General features: G+C 34.6%; 3 protein-coding genes, 2 long non-coding RNA genes and 1 pseudogene across 10 annotated transcripts; all 6 read right to left on the bottom strand.

The window, feature by feature from the left end:
* Positions 1-5878: 5878 nt before the first annotated feature.
* Positions 5879-7615, bottom strand: LOC126693280 (uncharacterized acetyltransferase At3g50280-like; annotated as a pseudogene).
* Positions 7616-14247: 6632 nt separating this feature from the next.
* LOC126693279 (alanine--glyoxylate aminotransferase 2 homolog 1, mitochondrial-like) lies at positions 14248-15008 on the bottom strand. The gene is made up of 2 exons (XM_050389197.1): positions 14928-15008; positions 14248-14766 (listed from the first exon to the last, which is right to left on the bottom strand). Exons 1-2 carry the CDS (start codon positions 14934-14936, stop codon positions 14527-14529), a joined length of 249 nt encoding a protein of 82 aa, XP_050245154.1. The 5' UTR covers positions 14937-15008; the 3' UTR covers positions 14248-14526.
* LOC126691331 (uncharacterized) lies at positions 15006-16869 on the bottom strand. The gene is made up of 5 exons (XM_050386383.1): positions 16824-16869; positions 16257-16370; positions 15866-16173; positions 15248-15390; positions 15006-15107 (listed from the first exon to the last, which is right to left on the bottom strand). The coding sequence occupies exons 1-4, from the start codon at positions 16867-16869 to the stop codon at positions 15262-15264; spliced, it is 597 nt and encodes a 198-aa protein (XP_050242340.1). The 3' UTR covers positions 15006-15107; positions 15248-15261.
* Positions 16870-17061: 192 nt separating this feature from the next.
* LOC126693278 (chromatin-remodeling ATPase INO80-like) lies at positions 17062-19728 on the bottom strand. The gene is made up of 6 exons (XM_050389196.1): positions 19714-19728; positions 19081-19206; positions 18032-18193; positions 17869-17926; positions 17410-17640; positions 17062-17235 (listed from the first exon to the last, which is right to left on the bottom strand). Exons 2-6 carry the CDS (start codon positions 19119-19121, stop codon positions 17077-17079), a joined length of 651 nt encoding a protein of 216 aa, XP_050245153.1. The 5' UTR covers positions 19122-19206; positions 19714-19728; the 3' UTR covers positions 17062-17076.
* Positions 19729-21541: 1813 nt separating this feature from the next.
* Positions 21542-25494, bottom strand: LOC126693277 (uncharacterized). Of its 6 annotated transcripts, none has more exons than XR_007645261.1 (10): positions 25411-25494; positions 24764-24921; positions 23757-23887; positions 23425-23483; positions 23058-23174; positions 22915-22960; positions 22661-22815; positions 22072-22101; positions 21934-21980; positions 21542-21776 (listed from the first exon to the last, which is right to left on the bottom strand). It is a non-coding gene; the product is annotated as an uncharacterized LOC126693277 (long non-coding RNA). The 6 variants fall into 6 exon arrangements; XR_007645262.1 differs by having other exon boundaries at positions 22661-22731; XR_007645267.1 differs by having other exon boundaries at positions 22915-22955.
* Positions 25495-25523: 29 nt separating this feature from the next.
* LOC126690907 (uncharacterized) lies at positions 25524-26736 on the bottom strand. Its single transcript, XR_007644768.1, has 4 exons — positions 26187-26736; positions 25977-26084; positions 25763-25872; positions 25524-25622 (listed from the first exon to the last, which is right to left on the bottom strand). It is a non-coding gene; the product is annotated as an uncharacterized LOC126690907 (long non-coding RNA).
* Between the last annotated feature and the right edge of the window lie 15 nt (positions 26737-26751).

Here is a 26751-nt window from a genome sequence, read left to right as displayed (position 1 = left end):
CGTATCACTGTATGTCACAATGATGTCAATATCCTGTATGAAATGTATAAAAATAAGCATCACTGCTATCTACTGAGAGAGGGGAAAAAACTCTATGAATTACCTGTTCATCTGGATAATTGCTGACTCCAGTAGCAGAAGCAGTATCTTGCACCTACTTAGCAAAGATTTGCCCATACAGTCAACAGATGTAAAAAAATTTAAAATGTAATTTTTTTTTTTTTTTACAGAGGTAATTATTCTAAAATCATAAAAGAGGATGAAGGTCTGTTTGAAGAAGATGATGAAGAAAGTTGGAGTATTAACATGCTGGATTTGAATGAATGCAATCACATGCTGCAATCTTATAAAAAAAAAAGTTGTGCACATCACTTTCAAGGATTCTGCAATCATATGCTACTGAATGCAAATTAAACTTGAAATTTCATATTTACATGTTTGTACGTACCAAATTAAAAATGTCGTCTTAAGTTTGATTGCTCATATAAATATTTATTCTTAATGTGCTACTACTTTAAAGAAGTGAGAAGGGAATTTGAATTGTGCATGTCAATCTATAGAACAAATGGGTTTTGATGGATAGCTTAGTGATATTGTTATGTTCTGGTCTTTTGCAGGACGGATGAATAATAAAACACTGCATAGTGATTGACTTTGCATGGATTGTAGAAGGATTCGCATTTCTAAGATATTTCTGAATGCATTTAAAAAAAAAAAACTATTTGCTTTGTCTTTGCCCATTAAACAATAAGTTAGATCAAGAGTTGCACTTATCAAGTTAAAAAAAAGGATAAAGAGCTGCATATTGAGAAATTGATTCTTTCTATCTTTGATCTTAAAAAAAGAATCAGATTCAATTCCGGTTGCATTAACAAATTCTATTATTTTATATGGATTGTAAATAATATAAAATGTCTTTTTTAATGAATGTTTTATGAATAATTATTTATTTTAGTTTAAAATATTATTGTTTGATGATTGTGAAAGGGGTTTTTTTATTTTTGCTTTGTTTTATGCTTTTTCAATGGGTATCATGACAACAATCTAAAATCAACCTACCTTTGCAAGTAAAAAATTTGAATGGAAAAACATTTGTTTTCCAAATATAATTGAATGAATATAATCTCAAGTTTGGATGGGAATTCTACATAGATAAGAAAGTTTTTGACTCTATTATAGAAATTGACAAAAACATTTAGCTTGAGAAGTGCATTTTTTTTAATATAGCAAAATTACAAATTTGATATCTAACTTCTACATGACGTAATACATTTCTCAACATGTTTTATTGACAAACTTATATTAGTGGTACTTCAAATGAATGTAAGAACAACAAAGGAAGAAGATACAAAAATTACTTTAAAGTTGTCTTTCAATTTATTGGAAATTGATATTTTAGCATTTATTAGATATTTGAGGATGTAGAGGATTGAAATCCTAATGTGGTCTGTACTCTGTTGTAGGAAGAGATGTTACTGAACGACCATTGTAGATAATTATTTGTAGCCAATTTTTTTTTTTGGCTGAAGATTATTTGTATCCATCTACTCCCTAAGGTAAATTCAACATATATATATATATATATATATATATATAGGGCCTGTTTGGTACATATGTTTAAACAACAGTTTTCAATTTTTTTTAGACATACGTGGGTGAAAAAGTGTGTAAAAATACATGTAATGTTGTTTAAAAACTAAAAATATGTGTTTAAACTTGCGTACTAAATGGAGCTTAATAGCTTTAATCTATGAAGTTTCATACCCTACAAAGTAGAAACATTATTGAGATTCATCCTATGAACTTATCTTATTATATATTTGTTTGAACTTTGAACTCGTTACAAAAGATCCTCCTTACAACCCATTGAAGGTTTATCTCTCCATTGTTACTTCTACCTTACAAAATGCTTTTATACATTGGACATTTTAATACGAATAATGCTTTCATTGCTTTTTAATTATTACACTTAGTGTTAGCTCGAAGATATGGAAAGCAAGCAAGGTAATATGATTGTGAAATTGGATATGAGTAATGTTAATGATTGGATTAAATGAGATTTCTGTTTTTCAATCCCTACCTACATATATCATTAGTTGCTTCATGGTGACATTTGGATTGTGTAAAGATCTACAACGTATAATATGTTCATATTAGTGGGGGCAATAGCGCAAGATGAAAATCTTATTAATTGAATTAGTTGGGAGAAGGTTTGTAGGCCTAAGGAGTGTGGACAATTCGGTTTTTCGAGATATGGAAGGATTTAACACTTAAGATATGGAAGGACGAATAAAAAAAAAAAAAAAAAAGATCTTCAAAGGGTTATTGGGTTATAGACAACCAAATAAAAATAAAATCATAAAAATTTAGTTCACAATCATATTCTACATTCTATTTTTATATTATGATTGCAAGTCATTTTTGCATTTCTAATTGTCCCATAGAAGATGAGTAAATATATTTAGATGAAATGCGTGTCTTGTAGAGCTTGTATGAGATGATCCAAAACTATGTGCAACTAGTTGCTAATCCGTGCAATGCACAGGAAAATTACTAAATATGAACTCTAAGGAATGCAAAATACCATTTAAGTTAAAAGACAAATATTAGTGAATGTCGATCCTTACCTGTTTGTGTTACATCTAGAGTTTCATATCTAAATTATTACAATACTACTTGTAGCAACTAAAGCTCACAATATAAGTATATTATATGAGGCCAAAACTTATATTATCTTCAAACTTCCCTTAGCCTTACAGAGTCCCTAACAAAAAAAATTTTGTATTGAATTTTATTTCAGAGGACTTATTCAAAATTATTTGAATTAAACCTCACAAATTAGAAAGAAAAAATAAATAACATTACAACATTGTAGCTAATTAATGTATACCAATTTAACACGATAAATTACTATTAGTAATTTAGAAAGCAAAAATTAACAAAATTAAAGTTACCCATTTCACCTAAAACTTTTCATATTCTAAAGTTGTCAATCACCTATTAACAAATAACTATTAATATAAAATATTCATTAATTACTTCAATACCGCAAGTTGTTTATATTGTAAAAAATTTGAGAGAGTGACACAGCAAGCATCTTAAACTCTTTCTTGCTTGGATCCTATAAAACAATATATATATATATATATATATATATATAGAGAGAGAGAGAGAGAGAGAGAGAGAGCGATGGAGACAGTACATGCCATTAAAGAGACAACCAATTATGATAGTGTTGGAGGCAAAGTAAAAGATTAAAAAAATTGAAGAAGCAAGCGGTTTGGCTAACATACTAGCTAGTTAATTTATATCAAAAGATAAAAAAAATCTTACAATAAAATAGAATACATAAGTAAATAAATATATGTGATACAATCAGATAAATAAAAGGTTTGTCAAGATGATCAAGTTTGACAATGAAGAATATGCAACAACTATTGATGAGGGTAATCTCTATCTTAAACTTGTGATAATGATAAAGATGCAACAACTACTAATTATGCAGATCTAACATAATCTTATTTTGGGAAAATTATTAGGTACTTCCGGAGTACCATAAATGCGTACTCCCCCTTTCACATGAATGGTGGGTCCCACCATGAATTTAATTAGTGGGATCCATCATTCATGTGAGAGGAGGGAGTATGCATTTATGGTACTCCGTGAGTACACAATAATTTTCCCCTTATTTTGATTCAACTACAACCAAAAAAACAATAATTACCATAAAAAGATTATATAAAAAAAATCTTTTATAATATAGTCAAGAGTACAATCAAAGCAAATAGAAGGAATTTTTAATCTATTTCAATGATGAAGGAGGGAAATTGAAGCCTAATCCAGGAAGTAGAAATCAATGAGTTGAGAGCCTATTTTCGTGGAGTAAAAGTTTACAAGCACAAGGCCCAATTGGAGAAGTGGAAAATACTTGGACTTTTGAACTTTGAAGGCCACTTAGATGGATTTCTGATTTCAAATTGGCAGTTGGTATGTTTCAACTAAACTTAGGTCTGGTTGATTGGAGAGGTGGAAAAGTAGGATGATAGCAAATTGTGGGAAGATAGAAAAAATTTAATTTTTTCTTATGTGTGTTTGGTTGGAAGGATGGAAAAAAAAAATTAAAATTTGGTTGAGAGAAAAAATGAGAGGATGAAAAATAAAATTAGTATAAATTCACAATTATATCTTCATTAAATAAAACAAAAAGTAACACATTTTTTTAGTAAGAAAATTGTGTATGGACACTTAAATTTTTTTTAAAGGAGCACAAGCCAAAGGAAGATGAGCACAAAAAAAAAAAAAATAATAAAATAATGAGAAGTACTGGAAAAGGCACAAAAAGAAATACAAAAACAAAAAAAAAAAAAAAAAAAAAGAAGAAGAAGGAAAAAAAATAAAAAAACGCAAAACAAATAGACTGAATTCTTTTTTTTTAATAACCACAAAAAAAGCCAAAACTGGCAACAAAACAACAAACCCATGTGCCCTTACACATGGGTATTTTGTCTACTTCATACAGTGAGAGTTTTCCTCTTAGTTTTCTCCCCATTTTGGAAAGAAAACATTTTGGTGGGGCCAAGGAGAAAACTCCCAGGCCCATCAATTTTTTCTCCATTCCTCTCTCCAACCAAACACGTATCAAAAATATTTTTTACCCACTTTTCTCTCCTACATTTTCTATCCTCTATAAAATCTTTCCAACCAAATGGACCCTTAATATATTCAGGTAACAAGACTTTATGGGCGTTGATGAGCGAGTGTTGTGTTGCCACATGTTCACAGAGAAAATGGACCCTCGACAAATCTATTTAGTATTGGTTTACTTTTTTGGGAAATCCTAACTTTCAATAATCTTGCCTCTTGATAATCGTACTTACTGTTACTGATAGGTAATAATGCACATTCAAAATCATGACTTCAAATTACATTGTTCTTTGTTTCTGGTAAGTGTGAGTATTATGTGTGATAGTGTGTCAAATAAACTATGCTTTATTTTTTATATGCAATGCAACATCGTCAAAGCCATGTAACTTAACTAACATCTCTTGGGTGTTTTCAATAAAGATTTTCAAGATTCAAACTCCCCCTCCCATTATGCCTGGCAAAAAATCAAAAAATAAAAAATAAAAATGCAATGTGATGTCAATTTTTTGAGTTAATGATATATTTATACTTTATACCCGATAAGTTTGGGACGATTCTAAATTGATCCATTGTATTTCAAAACTTACAATTTTCCCTCTCGAATACAGTATGTCATATTTGCCGTTAATTTGCCAAAAACGTCATTTCATTTTTCTATTTCTATGTCCAAAATGACGTCTTTTACAGATGGCTTATGGAAAGTTGCTAATAACTCAATTACCACTTAAGTTCATGCACCGTCCAACTCTGTGCCTGTGGTGCTTGAATCCCTGCATGCTGTATAAGGTTATAATGGACTTCTCCAGCACTCTCAAACAGCAATCTCTGTCTAATTCCAGTTTTCATTTTCTCTCTTTTTTTTTTTTTTTTTTTAATTTAAATTCTTTAATTAAATATAGAAAAAGATAAATTCATTTTTACATAGAAAGATGTTTGGTAAGTTAGTTTAAACAAATAATTTGGGTATAAAATTCATCAGGTTTGACATTTTTTTTTTTTTTTTAAGTTACTTTTTTCACTTACACACTCACATCAATCAAGTGGGACTTTGCATTTTCACAATATTTTCACAATTACCACTGTATTCATTCTCTATGAAATTAAAAATATTAAAAACTATGTTTTCATTTTTCGTATTCAAATTCAACTTTTTAAGATACTGAAAATGAAAATTGAGTATAAATTGTTAATCCAACCAAGTTTTTTTTAAGGTAGGTCCAATTGAAACTGAAAATAAAAACAAAAAACACTACTTTATTTATTTATTTATTTTGATGGGAAATAAGAGAGTTTTATAAAGAAGCGGATGAAAACAAAGCACCCTAAAAGTAAAATACAAAAGATTCAATACATGATGGAGTTTCTTCTATCCAAGGAACAAAATTATCAATTCGCCTGATGTGTCAATGGGTGTGCTGCCCCTTTTTCATGTCGCCAAACAGGTCATTAACTTTCACACAGGACAACACTACCATTAAGTTTTCCATCAACTCTTTTTTAGAAAGTGGAATATCACCAACAACATTTATTAGAAGCTCTTGTAATTTCCATGTCAAAGATGACAAAGAAGGTCCATAACAAAATTTAATTATGAGGCTAAAGCCTCCATGAACTCTGCATCGTCTGCCATAGCCTCCAATATCTCAGACGAAAGACAAGCTTCAAAATCCATGCTTCCTTCTTCTACCCCAGGAAACACGGTTAACTTTCCATCAAATTTATTGCCAACGCCACTTCGCACAGCAATAGGCCTTCCCCAGAAAAAGTCATTACCGTACACATTGAATCGCGGCGAGCTTCCTGTCAGCAATGCATTACTTGCTAATCCACTGAGTGTTGGTATGTTTGGGGCTTTTACCCAATCCTCTATAAACTTCTTCACCTCTTCTGCTGTTTGAGAAGCAATCTTTTTATTTATCTGCCAAGCCACCCATCCTAGCCCGTGCTCAAGAAGATTGTCTACGGTAGCCATTACTTTCCCAAATAAAACCGCATTTCCTAAGTATTCTTCTGGTAATGGTGGTTGTATTCTTTGCCTCATTCCCACAATTACGCGGTAATGAACCTCTTGATTAGCACTACAACGCCTATTGCGAACCACAGATCGCCAAAGAACACCAAGGACTGCTTGAAGGGACGAGATATTGTTGGTGCCCATTTCTGCATTAGCTTTTGCTTGAGTTGTGCAATTTTCTTCTTTGAAAAATGAAAAACTTTTTGTTTGAGAGGTGGGGGAATGGACTTCTCATTAGAGATTTCATTGGGATGGAAAGGTACATGAATGGGGAAATCGATAATACCATCAAAGAAACAGCGTTGGAAAATTGGAGGAGATTGTGATGTGGGACTATTGTTACCTCTAGATATTTCAGACCAAGTGTTAAAGAAATGCCAGAATGAACTGCCATCCACTACACTGTGGTTTGCAGTGCAACCGATGAAGATACCATCAGCAAGCTCAGTAACTTGCACAGCCAACAATGGCTTGGAAATGCCTTCGTAGTTCAATACGCCATTCAACAGAAAGAAGGAGTTGACAATGTCTGGAACATATATGGGATCATGGATATCTGCCACAGTGAGATCATCTACCATTGCATGAACAAACTGGGCTCCAAGATTATTGCAGTCAACAAAGAAAGATCTGGTTTTGTCATCATCGTTTTCTACCATGACAAGGCGACCAGCAAGAGGGTAGAATATATCTAATGTGCGGGACAGAGAGGTTTTTAGGTGATCAATCACACTACTACCCTTTAGTTCTTTTTCTTGTGAAGGTGTAGGTTTGAAGAAAAGGATACCCTTTTGGATATGATCAACTAAGAGCAGCTGGAGATCCCATGGAGTTAACTCAATCCTTCGAGTTAACTCGTTGGGACTCGCTGCTGACTGAACGGTACTTGTGGAAATGAAGCGAATGTGTGTCATGATCTTTGCTTCAGAGTTCAAAGTTCAAACTACTAGTACTAGATGAGTGGGGATTTTTTAGAAAATAACCTTGAAACCGAAACTATTTCATTAGTTAGGAAACGTTTGAAACTAATTTGGAATATAGCAACTCGAGTTCAGTATCCACGATTTCCTGGGTTTATTAGTTTATTATTGCTAGAAATCGAGTTAAAAGAACTCGACTTCTAAGGCTGGAAAACGAGTCCAAAGGACTCGGTTTTAAAGCATGGAAACCGAGTCCCTTGCACTCGGTTTCAAAGCCTGGAAACCGAGTCCATTGGACTCGATTTCCAGCCTTAGAAGTCGAGTTTAACGAACTCGTTTTTCAGGCTTAGGAACCGAGTCCTTTGGACTCGATTTCCTTTTATAAACCACCATCAGTTCCATCAAACAGCAACACTCCCATCCCACAGCAGCTTTCACGTGGGCATCACAGTTCCCCCACAGCAGCTTCAGTCCCCAGCCCTCCATGTGTCTGTGGGTCCCAGCTCCAATAAGTTCTCTCTCTTGCCGTGGGAATAAGTTGTATTGGAATATCAGAAACTCAGTCTCTATATGCTCTCTCAACTGTTTCAACTCAGTCTCTATATGCTCTCTCTGTATTGTGAATATAAGTTATCTTAAACACTCTTTCAACTCTTTCAACTCAGTCTCTATATGCTCTCTCTGTATTGTGAATATAAGTTCTCTTGAACACTCTTTCAACTCACAGTCTCTATATTCAACTCACTCACAGAACACTCATCACACAACATTCTCAGGTAATATTTTTACAATGTTGTGATTATTTTGCTAGATTTTTTTTAAAGAAAAATTTAGAACATATTAGGAAAAGTTTTGTTTTTTCTTATTTGTTAGTGTAAATATTGTGATCAATTTATTTGTTAGTATATTGTGATTATTTGCTAGGTTTTTTTTAAAGAAAAATTTAGAACATATTAGGAAATGTTTTGTTTTTCTTATTTGTTAGTGTAAATAGTGTGATTAATTTATTTGTTAGTATATTGTGATTATTTGCTATTTTTTTTTTAAATTAATGTTATAACACATTTATATAAGATCATAAATCTACTTAAGAAAAAATATCTATAATGAGTAGTAATTTAATGATTAATTGTTGGGAATATTTAGTAAATAATTGTGATTAAATTACAACATATTGGGGAATTTTTTTTTTGTTAGTGTAAATATTTTGATTAAATTACAACATATTGGGGAATTTTTTTTTTTTTTTTTTTTTTGTTAGTGTGAATATTGTGATTAAATTATTTGCTAAGTTTTTTTTTAAGAAAGTTAATATTGTGATTATTGGGAATATTTAGTACCAAATATTGTGATTATTATGTGAAAATTTGAGTACTCTAGATATGCAATTTTTTCCTTTTTATTTTTATTTTTTCATTTAAGAGAATATATAAAACTTTTTTGGCTAAAGGTTCGAAGCTCAAAATCTTATAAATCCAATTATTTTTTATTTTTTTTAAGGAAGTTGCAACAGTAAAATTGTAACATGAAATGGTCATGACCATGACCATGAATGAATGTGTAAGGATGGTGCAGCACGAGCACGTATAGTTTGTGAAAAATTTACAAATATTTGGTGTTATTACCATTTGTAACATTCCAAGTTAGGAAAAAAGGAGCAGACTTTAAAAATAGAAAGAGAGCAAACGCTGTCCATTTCCATAGCCCTTTAGGATTTTAGGGGATTAGATATTGGCAAAAAGAATGGAGTCATTAGGGTTTTTTTAGAAAATAACTACAAATATTGTGATTATTGGGAATATTTAGTACCAAATATTGTGATTATTATGTTATTACAACATATGGGAATATTTGTTTTGTTTGTTAGTGTAAATATTGTGATAATATGCTAAGTTAAAAAAAAAATTAATATTGTGATTAATTATTGGGAATATTTAGTACTAAATATTGTGATCAATTGTTAGGAATATTTAGTACTTTTAGGTCTTTCTCATGGATATATCATAACATTATGAGTTTGATACCTAAGATAGTAGTCTTTTTACCATAAATTATTTCAAGATATATTTGTTTAAGATTTGTAACAGAGATTTCAATGGATAACTGGTTGGTATATAATATTTTTGTTCATCATAACTTATTTGAATGGGTTTTGAAAGTCATGCCCCTAGAATGATTTAGAATTTTTAAAGAATATGAAATTGGTAATGACTATTTTTGTAAGATTACTAAAGGTGAGTATATGCAAATTTGGTTGAGGTTAGTATTGTTGGCATTTCATACGCAAAGTTTTGTGATTGATGTTGATTGAGCGTTATAAATTTGTCACTAACACAATTGCACTTGATGATCTATAGGTTGACAATGATCTATATAAATATATACTACGGTGGACCCCTTAGCAATGCCAACCCTTATGATGGAGCCTCATTTCAAGGTCCGGGTATCCAGTGCTACTATATGATGATACGCCGTAAGCTAAAGACCCTGAATGAGCTGAAAGTAAAAATTATGGAAGAGTTGCAAGTGAACCCTGCTTTGCATGACATACATATTACTTTCCGTTCTCCATATGAAGTCCTCAATCAATGCATTAATTACAGATATATGGCGATAACAGATGACAAACATGTGAAATTCATGTTTAGTAAGATGGACAAATGGAAACAAGCAGCAGATTTTGAGTTATATGTCACTTTGGAGCCTCGTGCAGAAGTCGGCGTAGAAGACGAAATTGTACAAACAACTACATCTCTACAGTTTGCAGTCCTAGATGATCAATGCACCACATTGGGAGGCTATACACCCCCTTTTCAAGAGACACCAGTAACAATTGAGAGTGAACCTGGAAATAGATATGAAGATCAATTTTGTACACATCGAGGTGAATCCTCTACAGTTCCAGTAGTTGAAGATGAAGATGAAGACGAAGACTGTTCTAGGGAAGATTGTGAGGATAGAGATGAGTATGAAGAGAGGATTGACGATGGTGACTTTGACAGGGGTCTTGATGACCATGAAATTACTCACATTCCTCATGTTGATGATATGGCTGAATGTGATGAAGATGATGAGGACGCTAATGCTAGAGTTCAGCATGTTACAAATACGGCCCTCGTTTATGAACCTCCTGCCTCATCATTTTATGAAAATACTTGGGAAAATATGGTTGATCCTGAAGTTGTTCAGCAATCATTTGGTTCTTGGAATGCAGACATGAATTTTGCGAAAGGGTTGATTTTTGCTAATAAAGATGCGGTGAGACGTGCATTAACAATTTACGCCGCAAAGCATAACAGAAACTTTGTGACTAGTAGGTCGACCACAAGTAGACTGTCTGTGAAATGCAGCGATGAATCATGCATGTGGTACGTTGGGGCAGTTGTGAAGCCTGAACTCGGACTATGGATGGTCACATCTTATAGGGGTCCTCATAGTTGTATGCCCCTTGCCACAGCCCTTGATGGTAGAATGATGGATTGTAATTTTCTAGCAGAAGAATTTGTTCCATTGTTGAAAGAGAAACACACGGCAACAATTTATCACCTCAGACATTTCATTAAAGGGAAGTATTATGGGCATATTCTTTCTTACTATAAGATATGGGATGCGAAACAACGAGGTATTGCAAAGATATTTGGGGATTGGGAAGAGTCTTACGAAAGGTTGAAAAAGTTATTGTTTGCATACTGGGATCAAGAACCTGGCACCCGTTTCTGGTTTCACACCATACCCAGGGACGAGTTCGGTGATACAATATTGCGCTATATATTTTGGGCTTTCGCTCCATGCATTGCAGGATTCAGACATTGTAAGCCAGTGATCAGTATTGATGGGACCCATTTGTATGGTAAATATCGAGGGGTGTTGTTGATTGCAATGGCCACCGATGCCAACAACAAGGTTTTGCCTCTTGCCTTTGCTGTTGTGGACAAAGAGTCAGGGTCTAGTTGGGGGTGGTTTTTAGAACGCCTCAGGAATGCACTGGGGGATGTGATAGCAGATAAGGACATCTGTATAATTTCTGACCGACATAAGGGTATTCAAAGTGCAATTGCAAACTGGCCTAGACATGATGATGGACGACAACGAGTAGTTCACAGATATTGCCTTCGACATGTTGCTAGCAACTTCAACACGCATTTTCAGGACGCCACTTTAAAGTCATTAGCCTTGAAAGCGGGGTATGCTACTAAGGAATCAAAATTTGAGCTGTACATGCAACCTATCAAGGAAGCTGAGATCGAGGCCCTTAGGAAGAAACGGAGAACCGAGCGGCAGGAAAGTGAACCCGACTCATCCATCATGCCATACACATATCTAATGAATGAGGATCTAGACAAGTGGACCCAACTACATGATGGTGGATACCGTTATGGGGCTATGACAACCAATGTCTCGGAGTGCTTCAATGGAGTACTCAAAGGTGCCCGTGGCCTACCCATTGCTGCAATGGTTGAATTCACTCATTGCAAACTTGTTGCGTATTTCCATGATCGACACAAAGAAATTACTCATGAGCTCTCAAAGGACAAGGTATGGACTAAATATGCCTTAAAAATCTATGGACACAACCTACAAAAATCAATTTCACACCAAATAAATCCGTTTAATAATCAGAATGGTATATATCAAGTAATTACTTCATACAACATCTATAGCTCTGGAGGGGGACACCATAGTTATGAAGTAAATGTAAAGGCCAGAACATGTGGTTGTGGAAAGTGGCAAATTAGAAAGATCCCTTGTTCACATGCAATTAAAGCTCTTCAGTACTTGGGGCAAGATGCGACTGCATATATTGACCCATGTTATAGTTTGGTGAACGCCATTCACACCTACTCACATGCATTTGTGGTGCCAAAGTCAGATTCATTGTGGAGGGATGTGGATGGTCCAAAGTGGGTGCCTGACCCAAAACTGTTGCGGGGCAAAGGTCGACCTGTGGCGTCTAGGATACGAAATGAGATGGATGGGGTCCGGCGAGAACCGGGAAGCCGGAGGCCAGATTCTGACTTGAGGGAGATTCAGCAAAAGCAGAGCTGTGGACTGTGTCATCAACATGGGCATAACCGTAGAAGATGTCCACTTTCCCGTGGGGCTTCGACAAGCAGTAATAATCCAAACTAGGTAAGTGATGCTTTTATATAAAATGCCATGATTGTATCAATTAGCCAAGTTGCATAGATTAGTACGTATGTTTTGGGTTTTGGTATCTAACAACAATATTTGAATTTTTGCTAGGCATGCAAATACTCGAGTTTGGAATGGCATTGTAGATGTCAATTGGGGTTCTCTTTATTATGTATTTGAACTTACTACTGGGTTGTATCCACACAATTATTATTTTGTTTGTCACTGAATGAACTTGTAATCGAAGTATTTTATATCTAATGTACCTGTTTCTAGATTGTGATATTATGACTGTTTAATTTTGTCTTTCAATTTTAAATCCCCACAATTTTGTAGTTTATATTGCTTACTACTCACTAGTTTAATTGTGATGATTGAATTAACTTACTGAAATGAACTTTAAACAGTACATATATATCCAGGCCAGGAACAAATTTTGTCAGAGTGATGTGTGACTTGGACGGTTAAGGTTGTTTTTAAGGTTGTTTTTTTCCTCCTATTATAGTTAATTATAGAAGACCAAAAAGAGAAATGGCAAGAGAGCTCCACGTAAATGCAATAGCCTCATTATTTAGGTAAAAAAATAAAAATAAAAATTTATTTTATTTTTTAGGGGAGAATATTACTTGTAAGGGTTCTTTTGTTCCCAAAAAAAAAAACATAAAAAGCCTTTATTGAACCCAATGTTCACAATTCTTAACTATGATTTTTCCTGAATGCTATAGACACATGCACATCCTTCCCTTCCCCTTCAAGCAGTAATATATATTGTCAATCCACCATCAGCCCTTTAATTATTCGTGCTTTGAGCATTGATGCTACAACTTCCAATTGAAGCTTGGTCAGTACCATCAGTGCAATCATGCTCATTCATCAAAAAACAACCAAAAAGAGAGAAACAATAAACACCCCAAGGAAACACTTATTTCTAACGACACTCGTAGGAAATTTCCCACCTCAACATCCATGCAAACCCGACTATGCATTTATCTAGTGAACAGATTATTGTCTATCAAATATATCAATTACAACCTCCCATTTGTCTGATTTTTTTTCCCCATTTTAAACATTGGTTATTTTATAAGGAAAAAATAAATTCTAACAATTTGTGATTGATAGAAGCATCAATGGAACAGAAAAGGTGAAATAGATGACTTTTATTTTAAATTGAACAATGGACAATTAGCTATGAGTGTTCTATTCCATATCTTTATTTTAAATTTGTTCTGGTATTGATGAAACATTCACAATATCACAACAAGTTTATTGTAGGAAATACAAAGTTGGAGAGGAAATAAGTGTACAAATAACACATAAAAAACAAGTTTAACGATATTGAATTGGAGAGGAAACCCATATAGATAACACATTGGCTACTGCGAAAAACTGATTCTAACAGATACAGGGAAGTACCGACTGAGGGCCATGACATCAAGTAAAACTTGATAAAACTCTGTTTAAGTTTAAATGCAAGCTCCTGCCTGAAGACTAAAATCCTCATACAATTTTCATTAGCATGATGCATGAAGGCAAATATTAAATTAACAGTGACCTTCTTAAGGTTTGCATTCATTGATTAATGGGAATTAGTGATTAATGGGAATACTATATTACGTATATGGGTTTTTAATACTAAGGAAAGAAATTCCACTAGTGCATAGAAACCTAACAATTGGTTCATAGGATTCACATTTCAATGTAATTTGGAGACTTAGAGGAAGTGCTCTAAAAGGGCAAGGCCAATATTATCTATTAAATTACAATAGATACCCGTATACAGACAAAAGTGTGATGATTTTTTTACAAATGTTAAATTCAAGAGTAATTACTTTCATGTGTTTGCTGAAGAGCTCTCAAACGCTTGAGCAAGTGAGAACCAACATCAGCGCAATGAGCTTGACGCTTCTCCTGGTCAATAACTCTCAGCACTGCTAGCCCCCCAGCCGAACATACAGGGTTTCCTCCAAAAGTATTAAATTGAATTTTCTGGGCCAATACACTCGCAATCTCTGGGGTTGTCACAACTGCTCCCAATGGTAAACCATTGCCAATACCCTGATAGATATTAATTGTGAGATTCAATGGAATGGTTGCATAAGATTATAAAACAAAAACTGATTAACTGAAATTGTAAGTTATTTAAAGAAAAAAGCTATTGACACTTGCAACACTAACATGATTTACATGTCTTCCTAAAATAGATTATGGGTAATGACCTTTGCCATAGTAAATATATCAGGAATGACGCCCTGTGTTTCAAAGCCCCAGTAATTGCTTCCTGTTCGACCAAAGCTAGTTTGCACTTCATCTACAATGCAGACACCACCAGCCTTGCGTACAATGTCATAAACCAGTTTCAAGTATCCAGGCGCCAATTCAACTGCTCCTCCAGCTCCCTACAGTAAGTGAAAAGTACAACCAATTAGAAAATTTTCAGTGTCCTTAAATAGGTGGTTGTAACACCAACAATTTCAGACCTTACTATAGATGCCAAAAAAGAAAAAAATGAAGAAAAAAGAAAAGAAAAGAAGATAACCTGAATTGTTTCAGCTATAAATCCTGCAACTTTTCCTGAAGTACCAAAATCAATGTGATCTTGCAAATCTTTGGCATAACGATTGGCATCGGAACCAAAAACTCCATGGTATGGATCGGATTTACAACATGATGAATTTCACCCTGCAAAATGTTGCAGTAATTTTGAGCAGATAGATCAGAATATTTATTATATTTTGACAAATGTCTTTTACACACATGTACATGATGAATTTCACATACTAAGTTTCATTGTGACAGTGATAATTACAATAGTTATAACTATAGACTCGCAAACAACAGAGCTTCAGTGAGTTTTTCTACATGTTTGTGGTCAATGTGCAAAAGAATTGGGAAAAGACATTTCCATTATTACTCTCAGCAAGTGTTTGATAACAAGAGATTACCAACTTTGTATTTCCTACAATAAACTTCTTGTGAGTTTGTGAATGTTTCATCAATACCAGAACAAATTTAAAATAAAGATATGGAATAGAACACTCATAGCTAATTGTCCATTGTCTGATGATGCACAGGCAATGAACTCCTTCACACGCTCTTGAAAAGGTGTATAATTAACTAATAGACGATCCAAAACGATAAAAGTAGATTCCACCACCTGTGTCATGGACTCGTGTTGAAGCGGATTCATTGATTCAAGACGGGTAAGAAGCTGATTTTGAACATGCAACACTGTCTGCTCAAGCACATCCACGTTTAAAGTTGTTACGCTACCTTTTAGCAAAGCAGGAGGACTCTTGGGGATTGACAATTCACTCGAAGACTGAGCGTCACGACAAGATATTTGTGATGACGTCTCATCAAATTCAACAATTGAAGGACTATGATGCAGGTCAGCAGAGCCTTCACAATTAGACACATCTTTATCTCGAGGAACAAATATGGAATCAAAATTAGGGAAAACACCTGCCAAAAATATGAATCAGAGTCACAACCAAAGATGAAAGAGGGAAAAAAAACCAAACAAATGGAATGTAATCTGTATTTACCACAAGAGAGAGGCCGAGGTGGAAGAACTAATAAACATCGAGGAGGAGGGAAAGGAAGCCGGCCCAACCAACCCAGAATATGAAGTCCTAAAACTTGACTTATACAATCTGTCACTGGAAGAAAAAATATATATATTAACAGATAACTGATAAGGGCAAGCAGCAAGTTAGCAAGAACAAAGCAAGAGAAACATAAACTATAAAGAGCTCAAGTTCCTTATTCTCATAAACTAAAGCAGAGAATGAAGCTGGAGCGTGCATTCTCATCACATTGGAAGAGTCAAAATATCCCTTGGGTGGCTATGGTGCCCACCAAAATTTGAATTCCCATTTACAACACACACACACGCACATATATAGAGGCCTGCCAAAGGCTGGGATTCGAAAAATTTGAATTGCCCACCCCTCTCCCCCCCTCATTCCCCCACAAAAAAATATTTGAGCTCACCAAATGACCTCCTAGAAAAAAATATTAGCCTGCTGGCCTAACTCAAAAAAAATACAGAACAATCTGCCCTTATCAACAAAAAAGAATCATTAATTTTAATTTTTTAATTTTTTTTGTACATGTGTCATGTCTATAGCCAAACACATAAAGCAAGTGCAAATGCATGAAGTATTCACTTATTTTATTAAAAATAAATAAATAAATAAATAAAGAAGAAGAAGAAGAAGCAAAGCAACTTTCCTCACTTTTAAAGCTATAAGAGAAACCTAAGAATTGAGTATTTAGTAAGGTTGGCATTTTCATGACAGTGAACCTTAATGTTTTGGTAGTATATATAACAAACAAAAACATTAATGTAAGGCAGAAAAAGCTTTAAGAACGTACCTTGTATGTTATAGGATTGTGACCTCCTGCATAGTGCACGTCCTCCAACTCCCCAAAGGGAGGGGGCAGAAGAGAATTTGGGATCTCCCCAAAGTGGAGGTATGTTCTTCCCTCATTCCTTTCAAACAACTCTGGATGATTACACACCTACCATTGCACCATTGGAACACATGTCATGGACAACTAGTAAAAAGAAATATTCCACATGACAGACAAAATGCATGAAACTCCACAACTTCTTGCCCCCACAGAGTTGATAAGTTATACTTTTTAAATGAAGAAGGGGAACCAAACAGAATGCCAATAGAATTGAGAATATACCTTTCTCAGCTGAATGACAATATTCATTAAATTTAGTATTTTCTTCTCATTAAGATGCCCACGATTGCCCTCAAACAACTCGGCAAGAGATATCTTGTTCTTAATAGCCTGATAAAAAGCTTGCTGGCGAGAACTCAACTTGCAATGCACTGTAACCTCAGTTTTCCTGGTCAGCTCAGAAATTACATCTGTTTTAACTCTTCGCAGCATAAAAGGCTTAAGAATTGAATGCTGTAAGAAAAAAGGCAACCAAAATACAAGTTAGAAAGATATAGTTATATTAATATCAAAGGTCAAAAGTGAAGGCAGAAGAGATCATGATCTAAAAAGAAACTGAGAATTATTGTAGTTATTTTAAATAGCATACATATATGGTCTCGGATGGTACGTGGCAGCAAGTAGACAAAAAAACTTTATTGCTCACTCTCACAATGACAATACTGAAAAAGGCAAACTCACCAATCTGTTAAGCTGGTGCTCGTTCAAAGTACCCCCGTGCTCTGCATGGTTCTCGATTCTGATAGAATGCAGTAAAAGATCATTGATAGGAAAATATTATAATTCTGTAGACTGCAGGCTACACTCACCGAAAAGATGAACCAACCAAAGAAAAAATGCTTACCCTTTTGAAAACCACTCATTAAATTGTTCATGGCTGTCAAATAAGGTTGGCATAATAAAATGCAAAAGGGCCCACAGCTCTGCCATATTATTCTGGATAGGTGTACCAGTCAGTAGCAATCGGTTCCGACAATTGAAGCTAAGCAGTGTCTTCCATCTTATACTGCCGAGTCAAATATCCAATGAATTAATGATGAGAATATAAAGGATTAGAAACATAAACTATTCACCAGAAAGATGATGCATGAAACTTTAGGAGGGCTGTAATGGCTAAAACTGAATTCTTATGTGATACTGTAGACATGTCGATACTGCAATACTAAAAAGATACAATTTATCTGGATGACGTTTTATATTGAATCTTAATTTCTCTTAACAAAATAATTCTAATAATAATATCAACATCAACAAGAATGATGATGATAAAAAAAGCACATTGAAATAAAAAGAACAGAATGGATATGAAATGAAAACTAAAGTAACAACCACTCTATCAATTTATTAAAAGAAATAAAAGCAGAGTTCAAAAAAGGAAAGGAAAGATCAGATGGATGAGAAAACTTGTTCTTTATGTGACTACATATTTAATAAACGAATGCTGAATAAATAAATGATTTCAGTAGATTCTTGGGTTTGTTTCAATTTTTTTATGGTACTACTCTAGATGTCAGGCTTTGATGCGATGGCAAGTGCCTTCAACCAAAATTGACAAGTTGCAAGATCGAATCTAGAAGTTAGTCTCCAAAAAGAAAATTTTGGAGGTAAGATTGCCTGCCAATCACCTCTCCCAAACCCGCAAAAGTGGGAGTCTTGTGCATTAGGTATGACGCCCTTTTTTTTTTATAGGTACTAGGTATGACCCTTTTTTTTAATGGTATTACTCTCTTCCCACTATATGTCCATTTTATTACATACACACAAAATAAGATAACTCCCCACGGTTGACTCTTTAGTGGGACGCAAGAAATAAAATCATAGCAACAAAGACCAAAGAATAAAAACATCTCAAAAGAATAAAGCCACTACAACCACAAAGAAATAAGTTAGAACCTGTTCGAACTTTTGATTGCCTGGGCTTCATCTAACACCATGTATTGCCATTTCACACGCCGAAAGTACTTCTCATCAGACACTAACAGCTGTTAGCTGGTAATGAGAATGTGAAATCCAGCTTCCCTGGCAAGAGAAAGAAGCTCATATAAAATAAAAATTAAAAAAACGATATAATGCACTTCTTTATAGTTTATGTTTCAATTATGGTTAGCCACCAAATTAGTGGCAACAAGACCCTAGAGCATCAGCAAGATAACCCGAAAATGCAGGTTGATGGTTTTAAGAATGGAAATACAAAGATAAATGTATGCATGGCACTAACCACTCTTGTTAGTTTTGTTGTTTTAAACACTTTCCAACAGTTTTTTTTATTACCCAAACCCAAATTCTGTTTAATTTTTTAAAACTGTTTTTGAACTATTTCTTTATCGAACACATTTTTTATTTAAAAAATAATAGGAATCAGTTTTGTATTCTCCTTCTCAAAAACAGTTTTCTGTTCCAATCAGGCCCTTAGTTTCCACATCCAAAGAAATTAATTTCATGTTGTCATCTTTGCAATACCTATTTTCTCAATGTATGCACTTTACCACATATATTTCTTGACATGATAAAACGTAAAACAATCACCTTGCGTAAGAAGCGATTAGCCACCAGCTCAACACACATAACCTTTCTTCCTTCCCCATGATCCTAGAAAAATACAGAGAAACATGAATATCCAAAAATTGGTGTTGCAGCATACATAAGGACAACACAATCACGTCCGAGCAGCAAATAAAAATGGTTTGGACATGCTTGCACATTACAAAATCAATCATATAACTATTTGTCCATTCAAAAAATGCAAGAAGAAATTTAACTATTACATGTTCTAGTTTATAAAATATGTTCTTAGCAGATGACTGTTCCAAGATTAAATAGAATGTTATTCTAGAAGTTCTACTTAATCCTACAATATAACTATCAGATTGTAAGAAAAGATATCTAGAACACCCACACAAACTGTACATTTTTTTTAGATGAATTGGTATCCAGCTCCAATTTCAGTTAGGCCACAAGTTGAGAGCTTGGAACAAGAAGTCCCATGTCAACTCTTAAATTATTTACAAGATTTTCAATTTCTTTCTTATCATTTGCATCACCCAAAAACCAACAAAGTCTTGTTACCATAAGATTATCCGAAGCTTTCAACCTTTTAACTGTCAAAGTCTAATGCCTACTAGAACAATTTGTCCACCATCCCCCTCAAGATAGGAAGCAGACAAGAAATGAAGAGGTCAACATAGAGAACTGAAAAGGCACAAAAGGATGGTAGACATTAGCTCAACAAATATAGTGCGATGCAGACTAGTTTACTATATTAAAAACATGCAAATATAGTACTATATTAAATCTAGTATGATCCATTTTCTTTCTTTGGCTACAATATAAATATATTCAAAAAGTTCAGATTATTGTCAAAAAGAATCCTAAGTTTTTATCATTTTTTTTCTTTCTAGAATCCTAAATACTTCAAACACAGCAAAATTGGCATGTTCCTGTACCTATCAGATCATGATAGTCAGACAGGCACAAACTGATCAGAAGGGCATATGGCAAAATAAGATGCTTGCTTAATTCTTGGTGGTTACAGGCTTATGGCTTGCATTAATTCAGGGCAAGCTGCCATGATCAAGTGCAAGATTTGTTGTTGTCCAATGGCTGCACCAATGGACACAAATGATCTGAATTGCAGCACCGAAAGGACAATGGCAGGAAAGGATGCAAACTTGAGTTGCAAAAAAGATTGAAAGCTCTAGTTTAGCTAAAGATAGGCTCCAATTATAGTCAATTGGCCGATAATACCTTGCTAGCCAACAACAAGTAAAACAAAAGGATTGGAGGTGGGGGGTTGGAGAGCAGTACACTCACTCCATCCAAAATTTAGATGTAAGAATTAATGTAGCCAATCCAGCATGTAAATTGAGAATTCATATATAAGGATAGCAGCCTTCCCGTTTTTGTTTAGCCAAATATTCCCCACTTCCTCCATATAAGGTGTGGGCATTTTTTTCCACAACTATCAAAACCACCCTCACAACTCACACTACCCCACCCAAGTCACACCATGTCTAATCAGGTCATACCATGTCACAAGTGTTAACTAGTTAAATATCAGACAATTAATGATGATAGACAGGAGCATTTCACACTGAACACAGATGGAGTGCATACACGAGGAGTTTATGATTGACACAAAAACTGTACCAATCACCATTGGCAAAAGGCCAACAAGAATGCAAAGATACAGTAAGAGCAGAAGGTTCACATACAGTCAACTCAACCTCCAGCACAGCTAGGTCTTGGAGATTTGAAGAGTCCTCAACTCGTGATGGATCAATATACTTTGTAGATGTTAAATTCTCTGAACTCTCATCATGTTCACTCCTCTCTATGACAGGCTCTTCATCTTTCTCAAAATGTTCATGTACAGCCACAGAAGTTGGGAGATGTTGAGGATTTTCCATCTCTAGTGAATCAAACTTCCTCTTTCAATTATTAGTACTCAAATCACCCATTTTAGTGACTAACTCATGGCTTGTTGAAGTAGAATCTACAGATATGCCATGTTTGCTTTCATCTACAAGATCATTAATTGTGGTAATTTCTTGAGTATCCTCCCATTGAAGGAAATGACAAGCTCCTTGTCCCTGTTTCAAAGCCAGAATCCATTAATCAGATATCAACTAGTATGTGAAAGAATGGCATTTTAAAATGCTCTATAAGGAGGATACACAACATGAACAGAGGCTGCTCTCCTAAAATGCTGCCATGTATAACATTCATGTAAGGATGAACATCGTGTACCTGCAGCGTGCAAACTGAATCAGTTGCTGACAATATGGCACCAACAGCTGCACAAAAAGGATGCACAAATGATCAGTATTAAAGGATGACTATCAATGACTGTATGAGCAAAATGATTCAACATAAGTTATTAGTCACCTCATTCATCTTAGTCGGTATATTAAGTACCTGAAAGATAATGGCATTAAGGACAAATGATAACTTATACGTTAGGCTTAATGATGCAAAAAGTAAAGTGTTCAAGGAGAAACAAGATTAAATAGTAAACCTAGAATTATGGACTAATTTTGACGTGGGGGGCTTTTTGGCACCTTTTAAAGGCTACTTTAGTTGTTATTAAATCTAAGTATTTAGTTTCTTTACTTTAGAAAGTTGCTGGTTCAGTTTTAATAAAGTCTTACTAAAACTAGGGGTAGTTTGGTAATTTTCTTATTTTCTGGAATATGCTGTAGCGAGTTGTTCTACACACCAAAGACTATTATTTTGTGTTTTGAGTCTTGTTCAATTGCCAAAAAAGTGATAACAAATCAAGGGATACAAAAAAATAAATGGAGAATTCAACATATCCAGTAGTTTTTTTTTGTTATTTTTTTAAAAACAATTGACTTTTGTGCTACTAATTATCAGCCGGGAAAGAAAATGAACAATTTCGTGATATATGTGTGTGTATATATATATGAGATGGTAATTTAATAATAACTATCACAAAGTAAGGCATACTACATACCCAAAGACCCACAAAGGAGGTGAAGACAGCTCAAGAAGAAGCTCCAGCAAAGGCCAAACCTCCAGCAAAAGCTGCGGCCAAGCCACTGCCTCAGTTAATGGAGGAGGATATCATCCCTTCATTGAAAGCTATTTGCTAACACCTTATATCTTTTACTAGGGGGGAAAATGATTCACAATTACTCTTGTAAGGTCATATGTTCTGGAGTCTTACAACTATAGGTTTATAAAAAAGAAAAAAAAAAAACTCCTTACCTCCTTTAACTGTTCAGGACCCACTTCCACCAACTCTTCAACTGTGCTGTAATAATCAAGATGAATTACAGTGTGCTGAGCAGGAACACTTATTTAAGCTAGGGGGTGGATAAATCAAGGCACAAAAGTAAAAGAAATGTAACCTTGGCAAGTCCCTCCCCTTCATTTTCTGCTAGGGCCTTTGTGTTAGCCACCAAATTTTGGGTCTTGGGATTGCTTACTTCAAATCCCTCTTTTTCAGCTTTCTCCCTTGCTTAAGCCTGCAAATTTTAGATATTTAGTCAAAATTGCTGCCTATTAACCAGGACTGCTGATAGGAGCTCTTGTTTTCATATACATGGGAAAGGAATATTTTATACGTATAATGGGAATATAATTAGCAAAGTGAACAAAAAACAGGTATTACATTAGTGCCACTCTAGTACACCGGAGGTATTCATGATTAAAAAAAAAAAATATATATATATATATATATATAAATAAATAAATAAAAATAAAAAGAGTTAATACCTAGAAAGCAATGAGATTCCCATTTTGGAAAGAATTTTGAGAAGACCGGATTTAACAGCCTGAAATAATTAGAAACAATCAGTATAAAATAGTAAAGCAATGGAATAGAGCAACATTTTTTTCTATTGAAACCACAGATAAACCAGAAGTGGATAATTCTTAAGGTGGAACTCACTAAAATGAATCATCAAGTTCTAACGCACTTGACATAAGTGCCTGGATTGAATTGGGCCAACACACGCTATGGGAACAATATTACATGAATTGCATTAGAAAATTACAGCAAAATATTTTCATCCCTAAAATATTCCTTCTAATATTGATGTACTGACCTTGCAAAAGTTCTTTTGAGCCTGCTCAATTGTTACAGTAGGCATCTTTCCATTCCTCATAATTGTTTACGGTTTTATTACTCAGACGCCACTGTCGGCATGTTTCTAGTGCCAAGTATGGACATATGGCACTGAAAAAATAATTCAAGAGATATAGTGTTAAGCATTTTCAAGATAAAAAATAGACGTAAAAGTATCAAGAAGCCCAAATAATGGAATGAAGATGAAGAAGAGGATTCTGATTCAGAGGGATGTAGAACCCTCTAAGATCTTTTCATAAGACAGTTTGGTCAAGCATTAACACAACCAAACGTGCATGTAAAACAGGAACAGAAGTTTGCAATACATTGTTTAGCAAAAAAAAAAAAAAAAAAAGGAGTTATTATACATTTAAAGCATTTTTACAATATTCTACACTGTTAGCGGGATTTAATCAGCTACTGAGACATTTCCAGAAAGTAATCTTGTCCCTGCAACTTATAGCTTTACTTTCAAGAAACTATTCCTACTTTTTTTTTTTATAAGTAATAAAAAACTGTTCCTTCATTTACAGAAATACACTTTGTTCTATTTTATGTATGCCGTACAAATGCCAAAAGCCTCATGGCTCAGTAGCATTGTATGCTCCTCTCCATGGAGAGAGTATGGGTTCAAATCCCCGTCCCCATTTGTAAGTAAAAAAAAAATTAAAGCAGTTAATTTTTAATTGCAATAATTAAATTATAATATATATTGATTATTAATTTTTTGCTTCTCACAGTGGGATCAGCTATAAACGATCTATTTTTTTTCATAGGTGTCAACTATAAAGGATCTATGAAATTGTCTAAGATAATGCAACTAACACACAGAAAGTGAATTTATCTGAGAACATTTTAGAGTAACTGGTATCAGACCAAATAAAATAATGCTTTAAGAAAATATTAACAAGAAACAATATTTGTTAATTTTTTTCAACAAATAAAAAGAAATCCATTATTTAAAAATTTTCACAAGGGAAAAATTACCTTGCACCAAATCCAACCAAACAGGCAAACTGATGAGTGCTGAAGCATTGTGCAGTCTCTGCAACAATAGAAGCTGACATTCACAATCCATTCTGAATAAGATGCTGATGAACCGCACCAACAGCCAGAAGTATTGGAACTGCCGGACGAGTTGGTTCCTGGAAGAAAAAGAAACAACGCATTGCTCCAACATAAGAAAATCAGTCTACAAAAAAGTTTCCTCCCAGGCTTTAATGAGGATTACGTTAAAGTACCACACACACGCACATATATATGTGTGTGTGTGTGTGTTTACGTAAAAACTCATGCATACACACTAGAACATGACCCACTACATGTAGGACAAATGGCAATCGTTTGCATAACATACAATATTTTATAAAGCCATAAAACTTTATCAAGAAAAATGCAGGACAACGAATAATAATCAGGAAGTTCAAACATCGGTATGATCAGAATAATGCTAGTAGTGAACTATAAAAGTTTCTGTTCAATGGTCATTTAACTAAATATAATTCTTTTTAACTTAATAAAATTAACTCATGCTCACAGTAGATATAAACTCTCAATGAGCTAAAAAAAGGATTGAGATATAAAAACAAAGATAACTTCAGGATGAATACAGAGGTAAGGTGAAAGTTTTTTACCAGCACATCAGAACGGTCTGACAGAACAAGCAGTTGGGAACCATTTCGAACAGCTTCATCAGCAGCTTCACTATATATATTTAGTGTCTTTTCGAAGGAACCATCAACTCCTTTACGAATATCAAAAAATGTTGGCAAAACTTGAGGTTTCAAAGAGGGATCATTTAGCAAGGACTCAAGCTCCCCTTCATTCAGTACGGGGCTGGACAAACCTGCTCCATGGCAAAAAATTATAACGTGCAGTTCAAAATTTGAAAACTGAAAGCATTACATTATCATTTTACCTAAAAGTCAATTCAAATTAATTGTTAAAAACACCATTAATATGGCAGAAAGAGAGATCCTAACAAACCTGTGAAGCATTTTCAGGTCCAACCTAGAAAGAGTGAGGTGTTTTCTAAGCTAAGTGCTGATCATCACTTAGGGTCAGAAACTCCAATTCTCGAGTGTCCTCCTTTGTTTCTTGATAAACCCACATCAAATAATTAGGAATGTTTTGAAAGCATTAAAAGAATTAAATAAAAAAAAAAAAAGTGATTTCAGAGAGCGAGAGAGAGAGAGCGAACCTCTATGGGATGCTAATCCTAATGCATTTTACGCTTATGCTGTCTCGTATAGTGTCTGGTATGTGGGGGAGGGGGTACTGCATCTCCTTCGTGAGGCTCCTCACGTTGCTGCAAAGATGAAGTTACAACCAAACAATGGATTACATGAATTCCAATACCAACCATAACAGTAGTTACTCGATATTTATTACATTAAATGAGTTGTCATACCGTGGGGCCAGCGTTGTGTCCTGCTTTGTGACCACCTGTCCCACAAGGAGGTGCTTTCATTGTACGTTTAGGTCGACCTTGTGGGGGTGACTGTAACCCAACAACCTGCTCATTCTCAACATGCACAGCTGGTTGTTTTGCTTGACTCCCAACAACTGCGGGGGAGGATGGTGTAGCAAATGAAATGTGAGTGCCCGTACTCATGGGATCTATATGCAGTCTAGGAGTGGGCATGAATGACATGGAGTGACTATGGGGCGGTACATGGTCTATATGACCAATGTTGTACGATGGGGATTGCATGTGCATGACAGGAGGGGTTTGATTGAAATCAGGGCCGAGATCAAAGGATGGTGGAGTAAATGAAAGATGAGCAGGATCAAAAAATGTATGTGAGGTGTGTGAAGGGATCTCGGGGTGAAAAGATGCAGGAGTAGTGGGTAGAGAGATATCTAGGTCAGAAACTGCATGAGCAGTATGTGGAGGGATCTCTAGGGAAGGAGATGCATGTGGAGGTGGAGGGAACTCTGGGGCAGGAGATGCACGTGGGGGTGGAGGGAGATTT

The sequence above is a fragment of the Quercus robur genome, chromosome 7 (assembly GCF_932294415.1).
Source record: "Quercus robur chromosome 7, dhQueRobu3.1, whole genome shotgun sequence".
Lineage (NCBI taxonomy): Eukaryota > Viridiplantae > Streptophyta > Magnoliopsida > Fagales > Fagaceae > Quercus > Quercus robur.
This window is presented reverse-complemented; position numbering and strand designations above follow the sequence as displayed.